The following is a 19,289-nucleotide window of genomic DNA, read 5'->3' as shown; positions in this document are numbered from 1 at the left end:
GAGAGTAGCACTGTCGAAGTGATGATAATTGTTGGAGGGACAGTTTGCGTGAGTGCTGCACAGTTGGTGGGGGCCAGTTCTGACAGTGTGCAGTGCTGTCAGAAGGGCAGTACTGAGGGAGCATAAAGGCAGTACTAAGAGGGCTGCATGTCTGAAGATCTGTGCTGAGGAGGTGTTTCCTTGTCAGATGGGTCGTACCAAGGAAACACTACATTATTAAAGCATCATTGCTGGAGAATCTTTCTACTTTGGAGGGACAATACTGAAGGAATGCTGACTTGTTGGTGACGCCATCCTTTGGGTGAGATATTAAATCAAGGGCCCTCTCTGTATTCTCAGGTTGATGACCACTATTTGAAAATGGGCAATTGATGTCCCAAAGTGTTTCGTAGCCAGGTAAAATACTTTTAAATTTTGGTCACTTTTATCACTTAGAGGAACTTGCATATAATATGACCTCATATTTGCATACAACATGGTCTCATAAACAATGTTGCGTTGTATGATTAGATAGTCAGTTTTAGTGATATTGTTTGAGGGATAAATATCGACCTGGATACCTCCCCTGCATAATCCCACAGGAGCTTTTAATTTCTTCAGAGAGGGCAGATTGATCTTTGCTTTAATTTTTCATCTGAAGGACGGCATCTGCACAAATAATGCACTCAAATCTCTAGAATGGGACTTGAACTTAGGAATATGTGACTCAGAGTACTGCACACAGCCACCGCTGGTTAGAAGATCAAAGAGAAAGACAGTGAGACAAAAGAGAATTAAGAGAGTACAGTAGTTAAGAGCAGAGAGAGGGTTAGAAGAACAGCAGGAGGAAGATCAAATAATACTATAAACTTACTTCCAAGCATGCCACAGAGAAGTGAGTAAATACCAGTCAGTGTGGGGAATAAAGGTATAAATTGTATTGGCTTTTATAAGAAGGATGAAAGAAAAACGTTTGTTTATATAATGTCTTCCCCGGGATCCTAAAGCACTTTATAACCAATGAAGTACTTTTGAAGTGTAGTCGCCAACATAATGCAGGAAATGCATTACTGAGATAAATTGCATTCTGTTTCCTGAGCACACTTCACTGAAAGCTAATTAGTGTGAATTGTTATATCCGTTGTTCGGTAATGGTTTAAAATCTTTGAACATGCAGTGGTACATCTATGAAACTGCAGGGACCATATCACAATAAGGGAATTGTTTAATACTTCTGCTCCTCTTGACTATTGGCAATAGTAATTGAAGACCGTCCAAATTAAATGCAATGTACCTGTCTCCACTTTTGAATCTTCTGCAATGTTTTGACCTCTGACAATTATCTTTGTAACATACCACAGGAAGAACATTAAGTGCACCTTGAAGAACACTGTATTGACTTGGAATCAATCCAGGACAAATTGTTCTTCTGGGAGTTAATCGCATCATTCTAAATATTCATTTCAGTCTTACAATATGTACAAAATCAGTATATAGGCCAAACAGTCTCTGAGCTGCTGACATTCCCGGGGATGTCTGAATGCTGTCACGCCACTTTCCACTGCAGCTGATTGATTCACTGGCCCCTTCACGCCCCACACACAAGCATAAGATAATTGTTCTTTGTTTCCTTCTGATAATCTTACGTTTCAAACAGATTTTCTCAAACCATAGCTGAATATCACCGAATGCAGTGAGTAATTGGGAATAATTCTCCCCTCTGACTGATAATGGGAAATAGGCCTCGTAAATACTGGAATGATGTCCTTTAATATCACACTCAGTTTAATCCTCCTCTCCTGTGTGCTCTCCGTGCCTTTTAATGTCCCATCCAGTCTACTCCCATTCTCCTGCTCCTGGTGTCCCATATTTTTCCATCTAGTCTAATTCTACTTTCCTGCTCACTTCCCATACCTTTTAATATCCCATGAACTGCCCTTGACCTGGAACTCTGTGCCTCAATCCCAACCCTGAACCCTGACTGGGCTCACGTATGATACTACTTATAATACTGAACTTTCCATTTTATGAAGTCCAGTTGTTCAGTCTGACTCTTGACGGTCCGTATCCAATTCTCCACATTACTGCTTCCAACATGATCGACCATTTCTGCTTGTTTTCTCTCCAAGAATTCTGGCAATTGCTCCATTATTTCCTTTACTCTGGCAGGTGTGTGTATCGCAGGGTGGGGGGAAGTGGGGTGGGGTGGGGGGGGCACACATGATTCAAAATGCATGCTTGCATCCAAAGAGATGACTGCCTCTTTCACTGCCCAATCTCTCACCAACACTGTGCTCGTGGTCAACTATACTGGCATGACCTTGTTCATCTTTAACTCTTCACTCTATTAAAACACTTCTTAATTCTAGAAACTTCTAGTAAATTTTCTCTGCCCCAGTTGAAACAGTGTCAGTATTCTCAGTATTTGTTTATAGTTCTAGTTTCATCCGTGGCATTATCCGAGTGAATCTACGTCGTTCTCTCTTTGTGAGATATGTGGAAACATTGGATTCACCCACTCTGGCTTCAGGCATTTGGAGGCTAGTGGATGTGAATTAGATCCTTTTGAGTAGCTTCTGTGAGCTTTGATGCAGTAACACTAATGTTACAAATCTCAATTAGTGTTATAACTGGACAGGAAGATCCCAGAATGGAACTCTGGCTCAAAATGATCAAATGTGGAGTAACAGAGTCACAGGACTGCTAATTGGTTTTCACAACAAGGATAAAGCATTTATTAAGCATGAACGTTTTGGATTATAAAACAATACTCTTTTAATACTGACACAACCCCCGCCTCCCCTGCACCCCGACCCAGACTAACAATTACACACAGATTCTAAAGTAAACATGGGATTACAAAGTATATTTAAGCTGCAATGGTTTCATTAACACAAAGTTCATTTTAAGCCCACAGATGGTCAGTGGTCAAATACACACCCTCCACTCTGAACCCAAATTAGTGTCTGTGTTTTTCAAAATCCCCCCAAATGATTGTCACATGAGGGTTTCCAAACTCCACTCCCAAAATCACACTTTAAAATCTTCTCTCATAATAATGCTTTCTCATTTGCATTCAGTCCAGGATTTTCAAATGCCAGGTCTAAACAAAACTTCCACTCTACTTTTAACAGTGAATCCACTCCAGGATTTCCATCTCTCTGGATTCCTTTGTTTTGACTGACTTCAGGCACAGAGTGTGGTATCCTCATTAGTTTAAAATTTGTTTTCCAGGCTGCTGTAAGACATCCCAAACTTTAGGACTACTTTAGAAACCTTTCTCTAGCTTCTCACCAGCCAATTCCTTCTCAGCTCTGTCTATGGTGCCAATGAACAGTATCCTGTTCTATTTCCAGTTTCTCCTGGCTACTTTAACTTCAGAGTTTTTGAAAAACTTCTGTTCCATTTCCTGGTTTCTATAACTAACCACCCTTTAGTTTCCCCAGAGCTTGCTTTCTTGCACATTACTCCATAATACAGCTTTAAGCAGAGCCATGAGGGCTGCCTTCTTGCTACTCCCTGTCTCCAACTGCTCCAGCTTCCAGTTAAAAACTAAGAATAAGAGAAATTTTTCACTCTCTGGGAAGAAGCCTCCTGTTACTAACCAACACCTGCTGGTTTATTTATTCTTCATGCCGTACTCTCTCTGAGCACAATCAAAACACAGTTGGAACTTAAACAAACTCCCATACGTACAAACACTTTTGTCTGGCATGAAGTAATTATAGTTTCCTTTCAGGCATAGAAACATTGGCCAGAATTCTCCCAAAAAGATTCTCAGTGTCTTCTAAGTCTAAGAGACTCCAGTCCTAGGCCCGCTAATTGCATTTAAATTATAAGAAAATTAGAAGTAAAATACTTAACCTGCCTCCCCGCCAATTTCTGGCACGGAGCAGACACCACTGAAAATTCGGCGCTGGGAGATACTATTGAGGCAGGAACGCATGTGCGAATCCTGCACACTGCCTGCCACGGAATTCTCCTGGCCCGCATTAGCGCAGCGGTATGGGAGAATCAACCCCATTATATTAAATCCACACAAAAACTATATATTATTTCTAATGTTTACCAATACAAGTATAAAGCTCTTAAAACTACCTTTGGTTCTTTAATGTTAACAATGTTTTGTATTTATGTGGTCGCTTTAACTGAATAAATTGTGCGTACTTTAAGGGAAGTCATAAGACAATGTTTGACACTGAATCACGTGAGGGTAGGTGAATGAAAACACGATTAATAAGAAGAGTTATAACGAATTTCTTAAAGGAAGAAGGAGGACGTGGGACAGAGACGCTGAGGAAGTGAATTCCCTGTACAGAACCTGAAATTGTTACAAGCAAAATCTAATTTAATGCAGAAGGTTAGAAGTTTGGTTCAGTGCAACGTTTGACATGTATGGAATGATAGCTGGATCCTTATCTCTTCCCAGCTTAGGATTGATTCTGTGACTATTTGTTTTCATATTTCTGTGGTCTTGTTTTTCAGGATGGCATCCTAAATCCCCATGCAGCCTCATGCACCTGTGCTGCTTGCTGTGACGACATGTCTTTGGTAAGTTACAAGTTAGGAATTAGTGGTTATAATGACGTTGTTAATGTTTAGAGTCACTGACTATCCAGTTTTTGATTTGATTTATTATTGTCACATGTATTAACATACAGTGAAAAGTATTGTTTCTTGTGCGCTCTACAGAAAAAACATATCGTTCATAGAAAAGGAAATGAGAGAGTGCAGAATGTAGTGTTATAGTCATAGCTAGGGTGTAGAGAAAGATCAACTTAGTGCAAGGTAAGTCCATTCAAAAGTCTGAAGCAGTAGGGAAGAAGCTGTTCTTGAGATGGGTTGGTACGTGACATCAGACTTTTGTATCTTTTTCCCGAAAGAAGACGGTGGAAGAGAGAATGTCGGGGGTGCGCGGGGTCCTTAATTATGCAGGTTGCTTTGCTGATGTGCCTTCACACATGTATTGCATGAATACAGTCTGTATGGCATAATATCTCTCTGAGTTGCTAAGAGAAAGAGACATATACATGTTAATTATGTGCTCCCAGCTGTGAAGCCACAGTACATTGCAAGTCAGAGATAGAAGCTGGAATTTACTCAACACTACAGAGGTTGGAATGTCTGTAAATTCAGAAAGCAGTGTGTTGGGTTGGTCCCTGCCTCTGGACTAATTTTCTGTGGAATCAACTGCCACCCACTGGAGTTGTGCAGGCGATTAAATCAGGTAATGGCATCAATTAACGGCCATTTTCATAGAAGGAGATTAGCTTCTCGGCATCGTTAGTGAATTGGAGGTGACTTGACAGTAAGAGGTTGAGCTACGAGATAATTGAGGTATTTTAATAATTTGTAGGCAGTAATTCTCAGCGCTCATGTTTCACAGTGCAGGAGGTTGCAAACAGTTCATGGAAATTGAGATCTCTCCAAAATATTTTTGAATTGTAATGCAGAAATTGTACAATATTGTCCCATAATGTTACCTACCACGTTCTCTGTCTTATTTCTTAATGAAACCTTTGCACCAGATGTGGAATCTCGAAGGATGGTGGGGGGAGCAATTCAGAATCCAGCAAAGGGTGACCAAAAAACTGATAAGAAACAGGAAAGAGAATATGGATGCAAGCTAATAACATAAAGGTGGACCATAAAAGCTGCTTTGGTATTTAAAAAGGAAATGATCAGCAAGGATAATGTAAGCCCTTACGGGTGGAGACAGGAAAATCCATGATGGACAGTAGGGAAATGGCAGAGAAGGTAAACAATTACTTTGTGTCCGTCTTCACAGAGGAAGGTACTGAAAATTTCCCAGAAAAACTCGGGATCTGAGGGATTAGTGAAAATGAGGGACTGAAAGAAATTAATATTGATAAAGAGATAGTACACAAAAAAATAATTGGATTGAATGTTGCTAGATCGCCTGGACCAGCTAAGCAGAATATTAAAAGAGGTGATTAAAGACTGGATGGATTCACGGCTATCTTTCAAAATTCGACAGATTCTGGAAAGGTTCCTGCACACTGGAAAGTAGCAAATATTACCCCACTATTTAGGGTAGGAGGGAGGGAGAAACAGAACTATAGGCCTGTTAGTTTGATATCAGCAGTGGAGAAAATGTTAAAATCTATTGCAAAGGATGTGATAAGCAGACACTTGAAAAATGAGCAGAACCAATATGGATTTATGAAAGGGAAATTATGTTTGACAAACCTTGTGAGTTTTGAAGGTGCTTTTGCAGCATAAAGGAGAAACAGTGGACGTGGTATATTTGGATTTTCAGAAGGCTCAAGAACCATGTGATTGGGAGTAATATACTGCTATGGATCGTTAGCCGACAGAAGACAAGAGCTGGTCATTCTCAGAATGGCAAGCAGTTACTAGTGGGGTACCACAAAAATCTGCTTGGGCCACCGCAGTTCATAATCCATATAAATGATTGGATATGGAGACCAAATGTAATATGTTATTGACGACCCAGAATTGGGTGGTAATGCGTGGTGCAAGGAGGCTTCAAGAGGATTTAGACAGGCTAAGTGAATGGTTAAGAACATGGCAGATGGAACATAGTGTGAATAAGGGTGCGATTACCCAACATAACTCCTCACTGAAATCAGAGTAAAATGTTTTGGGAACTAGGAGAAGCCTGAATATTGCTTCAGATCCCAACAGCTCTGCAGTGATCAGCTCAGCTTGATAGAATTTAGTCACCAGCTTTGTATTGACTGGTCATTTCTTGTCTCAGTGTTGAGGGGATGGCAGGGGTAAGGGTGTGACACTGGTAGTCTGGAGGAGTTGAGTAATGATGGCAAAGCAAGGGAAATGGAGCAATATTGAGGGGTTTTACTGTTTACATTTGATATTTTGTGCCTTTAAACTTTAAACTGTGTAGATGGGTGATGTAGAATGTCCTGGTAGGAAGAAGAACATGTTGGTTACAATGGAGAGAGGAATGGAGGATGTAATCAGAGCCCTTTGCTTTTTGCACACAGACTGGTCCGGTCAGGCTCTTTGTCCCTTACAAAAGACGCAAAAAGGAAAATGAACAAAGTACGACCCCAGTCAAGAAGGAATCTCCCAAGAATATCACTTTACTGCCTGCAACAACTGGAACAACCTGTACGTCAAAAGATATAAAAGTATCTGACTGTCATCTTCTGAACTATAGATCAGTCAGGATGCTTTAATACGTGTACAGCATACATTACCTGTCCAACAATTGTCATCCTTGGTAATCAGTGGAGTGTGTCTTCAGATTGAGCTTGAATTCCAGACAAATGGAATGTGAAATATTCTTACAGAACAATTTGATCTTATTGCTTTGAACATTTGTTAAAAATTGATTCTCTAGTCTTTTCTCCCTTTAATGCTTTGCTGTTCAAAGGTGGAAATTAATCCAAAACCATAAGACATAGGAGCAGAAATAGGCCATTTGGTCCATCGAGTCTGCTCCACCATTCAATGTGATCATGACTAATCTGATACGATAATCCTCAACTCCACTTTCCCATTTTATCCACATAACCTCAGATTTCCTGATTAAAAATCTGTCTACCTCAGCTTTGAACATACTTATTGACCCAGCCTCTAGTCTACAGCCCTCTGCGGTAAAGAATTCCACAGATTCACTACTCTCTAAGAGAAGAATTTCTCCTCATCCCTGTCTTAAATGGGCGACCCCTTACTCTGAGATTATGCCCTCTGGTCCTAGATTTTCCCACAAGGGGAAACAATCTCTCAGCATGTACCCTGTCAAGCCCCCCGAGAATCCTGTCTGTCTCAATAAGGTGCAGATGCTGTAGAAGTGCAGATCTCCTGGTGTCTTTGTCATACTTGAATCAAGTGCATATTGGTCGGAAGGGATATTCACTGACATCTCATTGTGTCCTTGCTATGTGCTTGCTCACTTGATTGGCTCCTAATCCACCAATGGTTCAATTCTAAAATTCACATTTTGTTTTCAACTCCCTCCATGGCCTTGCCTACCCTGTCTCTGTAAACTTCGGCAGCTCTGCAACCCGCTGAAGTCTTCGCACTGCACCAATTTCAGCCTCTGGAGCATCCCAATTTCTATCACTCCACCATTGACAGCTGTGCCTTTGGCTCCCTGGACCCTAAGCTCTGGAATTTCCTCTCTAAACCTCCCTGTGTCTCTCTACCTCTCTCTCTTCCCTTTAAGACTTTCCTTAAAACCTAACTTCAATGGAACTTTTGGTCTTCAACCCTAATACTTCTTTATGGCCTAACTCCTAGGTCCATCATAACCTGATATAATAGGCTGTTAGAATTCATTGTGTTGGGATCGTGTCTGAGGATAGCTATGTGAGAGGGGTATATGAGGGCTGTGGGTGGATGTTCAAGAATGTCTTTGCTTGGTGTCATTCTTGATAGAGGAGGAAATTATTGAAACATTCCTGTATTAACCTTAGAAATTATCGAGTTTGCATCAAGCGGCAGTGAAATACTGTTAAACACATTCAGTAACTGGGGGAGTTAGAGATTGAATTCTAACAATTTATAGAGACTGATGAAAGTCCATTGTTTTAAAATATTTAACTGATTGATTTCCAGTTACAATGACACCAGCTGGGCAGATCACTCCTTCTGGGACGCTGGCCTTTGATCGAGCCTCCACAGCAGATGCGACTGCCATTATTTCAGATAGTGCAGCACAGGGAGATGTCTTCACCAATACCACAGGTAAATAGCATGGCTTGCTCCACACTAGCACCAGAGATGTGATCTAAAAAGTTGAGAAAACAGTGGCATGGTCGCATAGTGGTTAGCACTGCTGCTTCACAGCACCAGGGATCCAGGTTTGATTCCCGGCTTGTGTTATTGTCCCAGATTTGATTCTGGGCTTGTGTCACTATCTGTGCATCTGTACGTTCTCCCGTGTCTGTATGGGATTCCTCCGGGTGCTCTAGTTTTCTCCCACAGTCTGAAGAACGTGCTGGTTAATTGCATTAGCCATGCAAAATTCTCTCTCAGTGTACCTGAACAGGCGCTTGAGTGTGGCGACTAGGAGATTTTCTCTGCCTGTTGAAGAGGTGGAGGCTGCCTCGCTAAATATTTTTAAGACGCGGGTTGATAGGTTTTTGATAGGCAAGGGGATTAAGGATTATGGGGAGAGGGTAGGAATGTGGAACTGAGTCACGACAGATCAGCCATGATCTTATTGAATGGCGGGGCAGGCTCGAGGGGCTAGATGGCCTACTCCTGCTCCTATTTCTTATGTTCTTATGTTCTTATGAGTGTTAACGTAAGCCTACTTGTGATATTTACAAAAAAGCTTCAAAGCACTCAAAAGTACATGCTTGTCCTTCACCAGCCATGGTGTCGACCTTGTTCAGTGCCCAACATTGCCCAACAGTGAGTCACCTGACAAAGGAACAGCGCTCCGAAAGTTAGTGGCTTTTACTACCAAATAAACCTATTGGACTTTAACCTGGTGTTGTGAGACTTCTTGCTGTATTTACTCCAGTCCAACACTGGCATCTCCATATCACAACATTGCCAGGCCAAGGGCCTGTTACATGGGCATGGGTGACACTTCAACAGTTTTCTAATTCTGGATTTCTAATTATTCTTGTGCCACATTGGGATTTGAATTGATGATGTCTGGATCACCTGTTCAGTACGGTAAACACTAGGCTATTGTGCCCCTAATGTCTTCAGTTCTGCTGTTGCAGTGTGAACATTATTATTCAGCATGGAGGCACAGTGGTTAGCACAGCTGCCTCACTGATACCTGGCTTGGTTCACTGTCCATGCGGAGTCTGCATACTCTCCCCATGTCTGTGTGGGTTTTCTCCGGCTGCTCCAGTTTCTTCCCATAGTCTGAAAGATGTGCTGGTTAGGTGCATTGACCATGCTAAGTTCTCCCTCAGTGTACCAGAACAGGAGCCGGAGTGTAGCAACTAGAAGATTTTCACAGTAACACAGTGTTAATGTAAGCCTACTTGTGATAATAATAAACACTGAAACTAAACTTTGGGTAAATAGAACTTTTAAGCACAATCCTGTGCAAATTTAATTTTCAATCATTCATACAATGTCCTTCTAAAGCATTAACCCGACGAATTTCAAATCATATCTTGGATTTAGTTCTCTACTTCTGTGTGATTGTCCTTAGCCACTTTCCATCTAAACCAGAGAGCCTTTCTGATTTTTCCATAAGATTTATCTAAAGCTAAACTCTGTCTTGAGCTACTGGGTTGTGAAGGTGACTGTGAGTTGGTTAACTGCCTTATTCATATCGTGTCCTGAAAGCTGTGACGCACACTGAACACAATTTCCCCAGGTGGGTGTTCTTCACACAGTGTTAGCAGTGAGGACCAGCAGGCCATTTGACCTCAGAAGGCATCTCAGATAAGGTGTTGCCTGCTACCTATACACAATTTACAGCAATGCTCAGTGGATAGTCAGCATCTGATAGTGATCAGCAGGAAGGCTGATTGACTTTTTATCTCTGATGTCTTGGGGAGCCTGTTCCATCACCTCCACTGCAGTTCAGAGAATTCGGTGCAATCCAGACAGGAAGCTTGGTGACTTTCTGCACTGTTGACTACTGCAGTACAAGTGCATCTGCATATCCGATATATTGCAATCCATAACTAAATTAATTAACATGAAAGGCAGCTGTTGTTAATGTTTATATGTCTAACTAAAAGCATGTAGGGAATGTGCTTTCTGTATGAATGTTAGCTGAAGGAGATGGGTTGTAATCAGAATGGTTTCCTGTTCTGGAACATGTGTGTTGTATCTTCTACAGTAAAACAAGAGCAGTAACTAGGACTTAACTGGAGATGACTTCGGTAAAATGCTCTTGAGGGAGTTGCTGTCGATTGAACAAGAGGGAGCAAGTGTACCAAATCACGTTTGGTTCAAGTTAGCAGTTACTAACAATTTCCTGTTTCCAAAATCCTGCTGAGAGATTATTTTTTGGAAGGATGATGCTTAGTATTTGCCTGACTAAAGGAGGCCCACAATTCCTTGAGGAACAAAACAAGAGGTCATGTCCACAGATCCTTGAAGGTAGTTGGACAGGTAGACAAGATGATTAGAAAGACACACAGGACACTTCATTCTATTAGCTGAGGCATTAATCAAAAGAGCTGGTTTGTTACTCTAGAACTGTATAAAACACTTGTTAGACCACAGCTAAACTGTTACTTGTAGTTCTGGTCACTACTTTACAGGAAGAATGTGATCACACAGAAAGGATACAGAGGAGTTTGTATAAATTTATGTTCCTTGCTGTACCAACGACAGAAATTGAACACTTTCTTCCAATGGGGAGAAAAGAATAGGTTGAAAAGAAATCTTAAACTGGGCTAGCAGAGGCTGACAGTATTGATATGTTAGGCAGAGGGATGGCAATGTAGTCAAGCTTGTGGGGGATGGGATGGATTAGCAAGGGTGGGTGGCGTTTATTATTCAGTCAGTGTTAGCAGTGCCATGTCTGGATGGGTGGGTCTGATGGTTCAAGCAGACCTTTTTCATCCTCCTTTGTATTTTTGTGTCTATTTTGTTCACTCTTCCTTTCTCACAAATATACTGATGAAGAGTGAGGGCTGAGTGGGTTTGAAGCCCTTCCTGAGAATCTCTGCTGCTCCTTGGTTGACCAACTCTAAAACTGGCCTGCTGATATTTGATGGCTTTTCTCATCCAAGTAGTGACCAAAGAGATTTGTAAGATCACTCAGGAAATGGAAAGTTCAAATTTAGAATCTTATCTGAAGTTAACTTATGAGTGTAGGATATGGGTTCAAACTAATAAAAGGCAGGTTCAAGATTGACGGCAAGAAATTCTTCTTCATGCTCAGACTGTTGGAATGGACTTTGGACATTGTCGTGCAGGGGAAAGCCACAGAATCTATTACAAAACATTTGGATGCTACAGTGCACGGATGAAGGCTCTCTCTGGGTGGTTGAACTTAGATGATCTAAATAACCCTCTTCGCCCATTACTAGCTTGAGTGATGCAGGAAGAGCTCCCTTTATGTCGATTACAGGGTAAGCAGGGGGGAAATGGAAATTCAGAACTCTCGGAAACCTTTGTTCAATTCACAAGCTGGCACATTCCAACCCCTGCAGTAAACCCATTGCCTGTAACGTGCCGAGGTGCTACGTGGAGGGTGTATCGTGTGGCAGTTCTGTAATTACCTCCAGTTTAAATAAATTATCTAATCTCCAAGACTGCGGAAGTCCCATGGCTGCCATCTGTGCACTGACAGCTTCATACCTCCTGTTTCCTACAAGTGTGAACCATGACTTTCTGATGGAATTTGAAATGCATGATCCTATTATTTATGAAGTAAACATTTGGTATTAAAAATCACAGAGAAGTGGAGAAAAATTATGTTGAAAAAGAGAAGAGAGAAAGAGACACATGCCAGTACTGGGTCCTTTACTGGAGAGTGATTTGATAATTAGTGATCATAGAATCATAGAATCCCTACAGTGCAAAAGAAGGCCTTTTGGCCCAATGAACCTGCACCAACAATAATCCCACCCAGGCCCTATCCCCGTAACCTCACATATTTACCCTGCTAATCCCCCTGACACTTAAGGACAATTTAGCACGGTCAATCAACCTAACCCGCATGTTTTTGGACTGTGGGAGTAAACCAGGGCACCCGGAGAAAAACCACGCAGACACAGAAAATCTGGAAACTCCACACAGACCCAAGGCCAGAATTGAACCTGGGTCCCTGGCGCTGTGAGGCAGTAGTCCTAACTACTGTGCCAACCTCTGTGCACCATGCTGTTATACTCAGTCATTGTATAATGGGTGATTGAGGTGGAGGATGTTGATTTTGAGGCCAGTTGATGAAATGCTGATGGTTTTATCCTGGTGTCTCGCTTCTTGAGTGTTGTTGGAGATGCACTCATCCAAGTAACCAGGAAATATTCCTTCCATCATGTTCCCAACTTGTGCCTTGCATATGATGGACAGGGAAGTCAGGAGGTGAGTTATTTGCTGCAGAATTTCTGGCACTAACCCATTGTAATAGCCATGACATTAATAACAGCCTAATTGGTACAGTGGAGTAGAACTCTGGTTAATTTTCATTTCAACAAATTCTAGCCCCCTTTTTTGCTGGCAGTAGTAAAAAGTGAGCATCATCCCAGCGTCCAAGACTAAAGGCCAAAATATGAACAATCTAACATACAGATATAACAGATAATAATCGTGATACTAACCTTATGTATTTTCCTCCTTGCTGTTTACAAATAGGACTGTGAGAGGGAGATTTTAATAGATTGTTTGAATGCAGAATAAATTTTACTGTTGTGTTGAATTAAGATTTTTTTAACAAGGTTACATAGAATTTATAACACAATCATGCTCTGTCTCTTCCTCTCGTTTTTCACACCCTCCCATTCACACCAAGAAGCATGAAGCCATTGATGGGACAGAACAAAGAGACAAAATAATAATTTAAACAGTCGTTGGTGTTGGGGAAATATGAGGAGCAACTTTTGAGAGCAGGAGGAGAACCTGAGGTTGTGAAACCTGTTCAATAGATGTGAGCTGCATTAATATAGAGCACATTTTTTGAAACCTGAGTGTAGCCATTGTTAAAAAATATTGGAAATACATAGCAGGTCGAGCAGTATCTGTAGTTAGAGAAACAGAGTTAACGTTTCAGGTCGATACCCTTTGATCAAAACTGGGGAAAGTTTGAAATGTATCAGATTTTAAACAAGCGGAAGGAGGGAGGGTGGGAAGAAAAACACAATAGAAGATCAGATCGCAGACAAGAGAAAATAAACAACAAAAGGGTTGGTGGTGCAAGGCAATAGACAGTGGTTAATGACACAGGTAAAGAAACTAAAGGTGTGTCTCGAGGAGCTGTGAATGGCAAAATGATGGACAGCTGCTGTCTGAAAGTGAAGTGGAAAACAAGGCAGTAGAATTAAAACCGGCAAAGAAAAAAGAAATAAAATGGGGGCTGAGATTTTGGATGAGTGAAGTTCTGAATAATGTGAATATTGTGTGAAATTAATTGCAAATACACAGAAAGTTTGTTAGAGGTTAGAATTTCAGTCATACCCCCTGAGCACTCTCACAGTGTGAGTCTGTTTTTTTTCAGTTTCTGTCTTTCTCAATTTTCAGTTTAAATATTGTACAGCCAATCCTCGAATTATGAAGTTTGAGTTACGACGAACGGCGCCTATGATGTTTACAAATTGACATCCAGTTTCAACTGTGCCATGTCGGTTTAAACTTTAAAGTTCAAAATTTATTTATTAGTGAGCTTGAAATTATAGTCTGGCACATGTTCGGGTACGAGACTGGTCATTTGGCTCAGTCAGACATGTGTTGGTGTTTATCCTCACTTAGACAGTACTGTTAATCCTGTGTGCTCACCCCATTGCCAGGGTGGCATGTTGGCAATATGGTTAGCACTGCTTTCTGAAGGTGTTAGGGATCCAGGTTCGATTCCCAGATTTGGGTCACTGTCTGTACGGAGTCTGCACATTCCCCCCGTGTCTGCATAGGTTTCCTCCGGTTTCCTCCCACAGCCTGAAAGATGTGCTGGTTAGGTGCTTTGGCCATGCTAAGTTCTCCCCCACTGTACCCGAACAGGCACCAGAGAGTAACTTCATTGCAGTGTTAATGTAAGCCTACTTGTGACAATAATAAATAAACTTTAAACCTTATACCTTAATTGCTGCACCTATTGAACTGATCTTTAAATGTTTAAAAGGCCTCTGATTCATTACTGAGTCATTGGTGGATTCACTGTAAAAGCTTTGCTTTCTGGCCCAGTGGCAAACTGCTTCAGTGAGTTTGATCTGTAATTTTAGCCAGGCTGGAGAGAGTGACAGGTAGACAGCAGATCAGAGAGAGCTGCCTTTCAGGAGCGCTCTTCCTGGGCGCTGCTGAAGTGGCTGAGAGATTGCAGTTCATCACCATTCTACTAATAAACAGCAGCTTTTTATAAACTGCAGAGTTCAAACCCTCAAAGAAAAGAGTGAAATTGTCTAAATCATTTTCTGGCATCATTCGCTGTGTTAATTGCTCTCTTATCTTCTGCTAATTTTCAGTCTAAAGTTAGCAATTATAAATGTTTTGTAATTATCATGGATGAAAGGCACCATATGTGCACCAGGATTTTATGGAGAAAATTACAATCTATGAGGGCTGGAACAAATGACTTGAGATAGCTTTGCTGCAGATTGTTCATATCCCCCCTGAATTTCTGTGTTCAGTGATGCATTTCAATTTCGGCCGAGTCTAGTGAGTAAGTGCGGTTCACAGAGTGATTTTCAGTTATATACGGAGGAAGCTTCCTGTTTCAATCACAGAAACTAAAGGCAGGAGTAGGCCATGTGGCCCTTTGAGTCTGCTCCACCTTTCATTTTAATCATGGCTGATCATCAAATTCAATAATCTGATCCCCTCCTTCCCCCATATCTCTTGATCCCTTTAGCCCCATGAGCTAGATCTAATTTCTTCTTGAAATCAGGTGAAATCAGATACATTCTGTAGTAGTGAATTCCACACATTCATCACCCTCGGGGTGAAAAAATTTCTCCCTCAGTTTTAAAAGGTTTACCTCTTATCTTCAAACTATGACCCCTAGTTCTGGACCACTATTGGGAATGTTCTTTCTGAACCTACCCTATCTAACCCTGTTAGAATTTTATAAGTTTCTACGAGATCCCCTCTCACTCTTCTAAATTCCAATAATCCTAGCCGACTTAATCTTTCCTCATATGACAGACCTGCCATCCAGGAATCAGCCTGGTAAACTTTTGCTATACTCCCTTTATAGCAAGGAAATCCTTCCCCAGATAGGGACACCAAAACTGTGCACCATACTCCCTGTGTGGCCTCACCAATGGCCTATACGATTGCAGCAAAACATCCCTATCCCTGTACTCAAATCCTACTGCTATGAAGGCCAGTGTACCATTTGCCTGATGTACTTGCATGCTTACTTTCAGAGACTGATGCACGAGGTCTCCAGGATCTCATTGAGTATCTACCTCTCTCAATTTACTCATTCAAGTAATCATCTGCCTTCTTATTTTTGCTCCCAAAGTAGATAACCTCACATTTATCCACATTATACTGCACCTGCCATGCACATACCCATATACCCAGTCTGTCTAAACCATGCTGAAGCATCTCTGCATCCTCGTCACAGCTTACCCTCCCACCCAACTTTGTATCATCTGCAAATTTAGAGATACTACATTCAATTCCCTCTTCCAAATCATTAATATATAATGTGAACAGTTGGGGTCCTAGCACAGATCCCTGCGGAACCCCAGTAGTCACTGACTGCCAGTCTGCTTCCTAACTGCCAACCAGCTTTCCATCCATCTCAGAACATTACCTACAGCCCTATATGCTTTAACTTTACATAGTAGTCTGTTTTGTGAGACTTTGTCAAAAGCCTTCTGAAAGTCTAAATAAACCACATCCACTTGTTCTCCTTGTTCAACTCTACTAGTTACATCCTAAAGAATCCCAGTAAGACCAAAAGACATTGGAACAGAATTAGGCCATTCCACCCATCAAATCTGCCCTGCCATTCAATCATGATATATTTCTCATTCCCATTCTCCTGCCTTTTCCCGTAACCCCTTATTAATAAAGAATGTATCTATCTCTGTCTTAATGACACTTAATGACCAGACCTCCACAGCCTTCTGCGGCAAAAAGTTCCACAGATTCACCACTCTCTGGCTGAAGAAATTCCTCCTCTCAAAGGATCGTTCCTTAAGCCTGAGGTTGTGCCCTCTGGTTCTAGCTTTTCCTATTAGTGGAAACATCCTTTCCATGTCCACTCTATCCAGGCCTTGCAGTATCCTATAAGTTTCAATAAGATCCCACCCCCCATCCTTCTAAACTCCAAAGAGTACAGACCCAGAGTCCTCAATGTTCCTCATACAACAAGCTCTTCATTCCAGGGATCATTCTTGTGAACTTCCTCTGGACCCTTTCCAATAGATTCGTCAAGCATGATTTCTTCATTGTAAATTCATGCTGACTTCATCTTATTATACCACTGCCTTCCAAATGTTGAGTTTGAAATCCTTGATAATAGATTCTAACAACTTCTCCAGTACCAATTTTAAGCTCACTGGTCTATCGTTTCCTGTTTTCCCTCTACATCCCTTTTTGAATAGAGGGCTTACATTAGCTACCCTGCAATCTGTAGGAACTATTCCAGAGTCCAAAGAATTTTGGAAAATAACCACCAATGGATCTACTATTTCCAGGGCCACTTCATTAAGTATTCAGGGATGAAGATTACCAGGAGTTGGAGATTTATTTACTCTCAGTCCCATTAATTTCCCCAAAAATTTGTACTTTGAAGCAAAGTACAAATTTAATTCCTTAGCCATTTCCTTATTTTCTGTTATGAATTCTCCCATTTCTGACTGTAAGGGGCCTACATTAGTTTTTGCCAACCTTCTTCTCTTTACATACCTACAGAAACTTTTACAGTCAGTTTTTACATTCCCTGCTGGCTTACTTTCATACTCTCTTTTTCACCTCTCAATCAATCCCTTGGTCCTCTTTTGCTAAATTTTAATCTGCTCCAAGTCCTCAGGCCTATTGCTTTTTCTTGCCAATTTGTATGCTTCTTCCTTGAATCTGATACTATTTCTAATTTCCCTTGTAAGCCATGGTTTGGCCACAATTGCCTTACCTTCTCTGACCACGCTCATACCTAACAGGGAAAAAAAAATTCTGCAGTTTACCTATTTGTTCTTTAAATGCCTGTCCACTGTCTTTCCTTTCAGTAATGTTTCCCAATCCACCATGGCCAATTCATGCTGCATACCATCATAGTTACCTTTATTGAGATTCAGGACCTGAGTCTCAAAATCAACTACATCACCGTCCACCTTGACAAAGAATTTTACCATATTGTGGTCACTTGTCTCCAAGAGCTCTCATAATTAGATTGCCAACTAATTCTTTCTCAGTGTGCAACACCCAGCCAAAGATGGCCTGTTCCCTTCTTGGTTCCTCAACATATTGCTCCAGAAAACCATCCCTTATGCATTCCATAAATTCCTCCTCTATTGTACTGTGACTAATTTGACTCTCCTAATCTATATGCAGATTAAAGTCACGCATAATCACAGGTGTTCCTTTAACACATCCACCCCTGAGTTCCTATCTAATTCTTTTCCCAATGTTACCACTGCAGTTTCGTGATCTGTATATCACCCCCACCAATGTTTTTTGCCCCTTGTTGTTTCTTAATTTGACCCATACAGATTCCACATCACCAATGCTAATATCTTTTCTCAATATCATATCAATATCATCTTTAATCAACAATGCAACTCCACCACCTTTTCCTTTATGTCTGTCCTACCTAAACACTGAATAGGCCTTAATGTTTAATTCCCATCCTTGCTCACCTTGGAGCCATGTCTCTTAATGCCACCTATATCAGACTCCCTAAGAAGCGGGTTGATGGGTTTTTGATAAGAGAGGGGATTAAGGGTTATGGGGAGAGGGCGGGAAAGTGGAACTGAGCCACGACAGATCAGCCATGATCTTATTGAATGGCGGGGCAGGCTCGAAGGGCCAGATGGCCTACTCCTGCTCCTATTTCTTATGTTCTTATGTTCTTATGTTCTTATATCTATCTGTGCAATTAATTCATCCATTTTGTTTCAAATGTTCTGAGCATTCAGGTAGAAAACCTTAAGGTGGGCACTTTTAACATTTTTTTTCCTTTTCCTACTATTTTTTACTTGGCCTTTATCTAACTCTGGCCCTTGATTTCTCTGCCTATCACTTTCCTTATGCTCCTTACTGTCTTTTGCTCTTGTTCTCAATTTCCCCTGCTCTGAATCCTTGCAAAGATACCCACCTCTCTGCCATATTAGTTTTAACCCTCCCTAACCACTCTAGCAAGTACCCCCCAAGGACATCAGTCCCGACAGATTCTGCCCAGGTGTAACCTGTCCAGTTCCCCCAGAACCAGTCCCAATACCCTAGAAATCGGAAACCCTCCCCCTCACACCATCCATTCAGCCACATATTCATCCTCTGTGTCCTGCTGTTTCTATCCTGACTAGCACGTGGGACATGTAGTAATCCTGAGATTATTCCATTTGCGGTTCTACTGTTCAGTTTGCTTCCTAGCTCCCTGTATTCTGCTTTTAGAGCCTCGTCCCTTCTTTTTTAAACCTGTGTTGTTTGTACTAACGTAAACTGTGACCGCTGGCTGTTCGCCTTTCCCCTTCAGAATGTCACCAAGACATCCTTGATCCTAGCACCAAGGAAGCAACATACCATCCTGGAGTCTTGTTTGTGGCCAC

At 41.4% G+C, this 19,289-nt stretch overlaps 1 protein-coding gene across 4 annotated transcripts in view; it reads left to right on the top strand.

Moving 5' to 3' along the window:
- LOC145343778 (deformed epidermal autoregulatory factor 1 homolog) overlaps positions 1 to 19,289 on the top strand; it is a 76,800-nt gene that overhangs the window by 36,399 nt on the left and 21,112 nt on the right. For all 4 annotated transcript variants that reach the window (XM_080190106.1, XM_080190108.1, XM_080190105.1 and 1 more), the window contains exons 6-8: positions 4,465 to 4,530; positions 6,969 to 7,095; positions 8,548 to 8,676. In XM_080190106.1, the coding sequence (XP_080046232.1) occupies positions 4,465 to 4,530; positions 6,969 to 7,095; positions 8,548 to 8,676 (322 nt within the window). The remainder of the gene's footprint in view (positions 1 to 4,464; positions 4,531 to 6,968; positions 7,096 to 8,547; positions 8,677 to 19,289) is intronic.

The sequence above is a fragment of the Carcharhinus amblyrhynchos genome, chromosome 6 (genome assembly GCF_965287045.1).
Source record: "Carcharhinus amblyrhynchos chromosome 6, sCarAmb.v2.hapA, whole genome shotgun sequence".
NCBI lineage: Eukaryota > Metazoa > Chordata > Chondrichthyes > Carcharhiniformes > Carcharhinidae > Carcharhinus > Carcharhinus amblyrhynchos.
This window is presented reverse-complemented; position numbering and strand designations above follow the sequence as displayed.